Source organism: Cryptotermes secundus, unplaced genomic scaffold (assembly GCF_002891405.2).
Source record: "Cryptotermes secundus unplaced genomic scaffold, Csec_1.0 scaffold576, whole genome shotgun sequence".
Lineage (NCBI taxonomy): Eukaryota > Metazoa > Arthropoda > Insecta > Blattodea > Kalotermitidae > Cryptotermes > Cryptotermes secundus.
The window spans coordinates 1-3,286 of record NW_019718278.1 but is presented as its reverse complement, the minus strand read 5'-3'; the positions used below and the strand labels follow the sequence as shown (position 1 = coordinate 3,286).

The 3,286-nt window shown below is 47.2% G+C and overlaps 1 protein-coding gene across 1 annotated transcript; it reads left to right on the top strand.

Moving 5' to 3' along the window:
* Window positions 1-2,570: 2,570 nt before the first annotated feature.
* LOC111875349 (protein roadkill-like) lies at window positions 2,571-3,279 on the top strand (the record flags this gene model as incomplete). The annotated part of the gene is made up of 1 exon (XM_023871529.2): window positions 2,571-3,279. A coding segment is annotated over exon 1 (606 nt), but the record flags the coding sequence as incomplete, so codon positions are not given.
* Between the last annotated feature and the right edge of the window lie 7 nt (window positions 3,280-3,286).

The following is a 3,286-nucleotide window of genomic DNA, read 5'->3' as shown; positions in this document are numbered from 1 at the left end:
AATAAAATTCGTTATATCCAATACGGCGTGAAGTTATTTGTCGCGTTATACGCCCAATACGCGACAATATATATGTACATATACATATGATATGAGCCGGGATACCGTAGTCAGTATAGCGACTAGCTACGGGGAGGACGACCGAGGGGTTGGAGTTCGTGTGCCGGTAGGGTCAAGAATGTTCTTTACTCCACGACTTCAAGACCGGCTCTGGGGTCTACCCAACCTCCTATCTAATGGGTACGGGGGGGGGCCCTTTCCTGGGGTTAAAGCGACCGGGGCGTGAAGCTGACCACTCATCCCCAGCTGGTGCCGAGGTCAAGAAAATGTGGATCTATACATCCACTCCCGCATACGCCTTCATGGCGTAGTGCTTAATTAGTTAAGCACAAGGACAACTTTAAGTTACCCTTAGTTAGTAAGTTATTGGAGAGGGTGGGTTTCCCCATGCACTTAGACCAGTATTGGTCTATTGTGCTTCCCTTTATGATATTCTACCAGTCTCTATACCCTACCGATAAATGGTGCGTACCATCAGTCCCGCCGAGCAAGCGAGTTCGGGCACTTGCTTAGCGGTGTCTGTAATGCCTCCCCCATCTATCAGAGGCCTTAGATACTATTTTTGGGCGGGAATCGTTCTGGAATTTGGCTCAGTGATCTGCTTAGGAGATATAAGGTTCTTTTACGTGCCGTAAAGTTACGAGACGGGACACACAACTTAAAGTCCCTTCCGGAGGACTTGTTCCCTGAATTTTTCCTCCCTTAATAAATTCGAAGACCTCCGACGCGTATTTGAACCCGCGTACCACGAGTCATGAGGTGGTAACGTTACCTCTGGACTACGGAGGTCGCTTAAGTTACCCTTACAGGTACATATGATAATTTCGTGTGAGGTACATCAGTATTATTAAGAAAATTCGGTTTGTCAAAGCAATAAATTTTGAAGCGTTAACATATTGCATTAACATAAGTTACTAGTAGGTCAGGAAAGAGCTAACAGTCTTTAGTTCTAGTATGTCGGGTGTAGTATGCTCTTGTGGCGTATAGACCCGTTGCTAAGCGGTGACTCTGTAAAAAACTACCATTTCTGTGCAACGGCTGGTTAAACACGTTCCCGCGGCAACGAATACGCAACAACAATAGAATTACTGCTGGAAATTGGATGTACTCTATGTGGTCCATACCGAAATGTTATAAGCAGGGGACAAGAATGAGGTGTGTTCAGTTCTGTACGGGAGGCTGTGAAGACAAGGTTAGCGTGTGACGCTGAAGAACCTGCACTGTTAGAAGCCGTTGCGAGGGAACAGCTGGTGAAGACACAGCAGGCTGGAAAATGCTTTACGGTTGCTGTGGCTATTTGTGAATTATGGAGGTTAGCTGCTTGTAGTTCCGAGTCGCGTGTATAAGTGGTCAGTAAATCCAATCCCCGTCTATAGACACACATCTACATGTGACGCTGTATAAAAGGGGCAGTTTCCGATTCACTATGTGCGTGTTATTCGTAGGAGATTGAGTTAAATACCGGCCTCGGCGCATCATTCTTTAACACGTACGGGAGGGAGCGGGGTAAGTTAACAGCGCGACAATTTTGATTACTACTAATAATGAGACTCTGTCAGCAGCGTAGGCTGTATATCGTTGGACGGCAGGATGACAAACGAGCAATGACTCGAACACCACGTGGAAGGAAGCACAGCTGGTGTTACTGTAACTTAAACTGGTATACCCACTTTCACGGCTCGGCAGATTGTCAGTTTGTTCAGTCCGGCACACGCTGATAAAGTGCCTTGAGGTTTGACAAGTGATGAAGGCTGAGACGGCAAAGCGAGGTTGGGAAAGGACTTTTAATCATTAAATTAAGGAAACTCCCTTGACTGTAAGGGCCCTTGACTTTGAAAACTAACAGAGACTGTGTAACTCTGGAAGTCATTCGACCGAGAAGGTAGTGATTCTGTTTGGGGGGAGGAATCCGTTTCGAATCTCGGTTCTGAATACCGGTTATCCCGACCGATATTATTCGTGGTTTTTCTCGATACCTGTAGGCCAGTGGTTCCCAAACTTTTTAACTCTGAGCCCCCCTGAGAAAAGAAAATACTGTCAGGACCCCAGCCTGTTTTTTTAATCAAAATATGTCATGGTATTGTCTCATGTTCGGAATCCAGAAGACACTTCCATAGTAACGCTTGAAGAGACCGTTGCATAGGTAGCGACAATAGCGGTATTGTAGCCCCAACAGTTGGCCGTTGCGTAGGTATTGGAGTATCAATAGGCAGCGTCTCCCGGTGATAGACAACAGAAGGCTCATTGTGTAGCAACCGCCGAGATATAAAAGCCCAGCTTCGACAGATACAGATGGACTGGCCGAGATATTGTAAGCAGTCATTGTAATACTGCAAGTGCAGTGCGTGTGGTTGTATAAGTGAAGAACAATAAAGGTACTACTGAATTTGAGACCTACGTGGATTTATTTGTTGCGTGACACACAAAGCACGTAACACTGGTGTCAGAATTGACTTCGAACTTTAACACGCGTCCTACAACAACAACAAAATGGAAATGCAGCCGGTGGTGAGTGAGTGCTCGCAGCAGCAGACCCCGCGGACCACCTCGAGCACCAGTAGCAGTAGCAGCAGTGGGTCGGCCTCAGCGGCTAGCTCGGGCAGCGCAGCTGGCATGGCCGTGGCCCGCGTGCCCTTGCCCCCGCCACCCAAGGTCAATACGCCCGTCGCAGAGAACTGGTGCTACACTCAGTTTAAAGTGGTAAAGTTGAGCTATATGTGGAGCATCACCAACATCAGCTTCAGTAGTGATAAAATGGGCGAAATTCTCGAGTCATCCACATTCTCTGCTGGGGCAAATGATAAGCTCAAATGGTGTTTGCGTGTGTATCCAAAGGGTCGGGATGAAGAAAGCAAAGACTACCTCTCATTGTACCTGCGTCTAGTCTCATGTAACAAGTCAGAAGTCAGAGCCAAGTTCACACTTTCAATACTAAATGCCAAAAGAGAAGAAACCAATGCTACGGAGTCCCAGCGTGCATACCGATTCGGGCAAGGCACAAAGTGGGGCAGCAAGAAATTCATTCGAAGAGACTTCCTGCTGGATGAAGCGAATGGTCTGTTGCCCGATGACAAGCTCACATTATTATGCGAGGTGAGCGTAGCAGTGGATAGTGTAAACATCTCGGGACAGTCAAATGCGACACATTTCAAAGTGCCAGAGTGCCGTCTCTCAGACGACTTCGGCTTTCTGTTTGAAAACCAGAAGTTCAGCGATGTGACCTTGT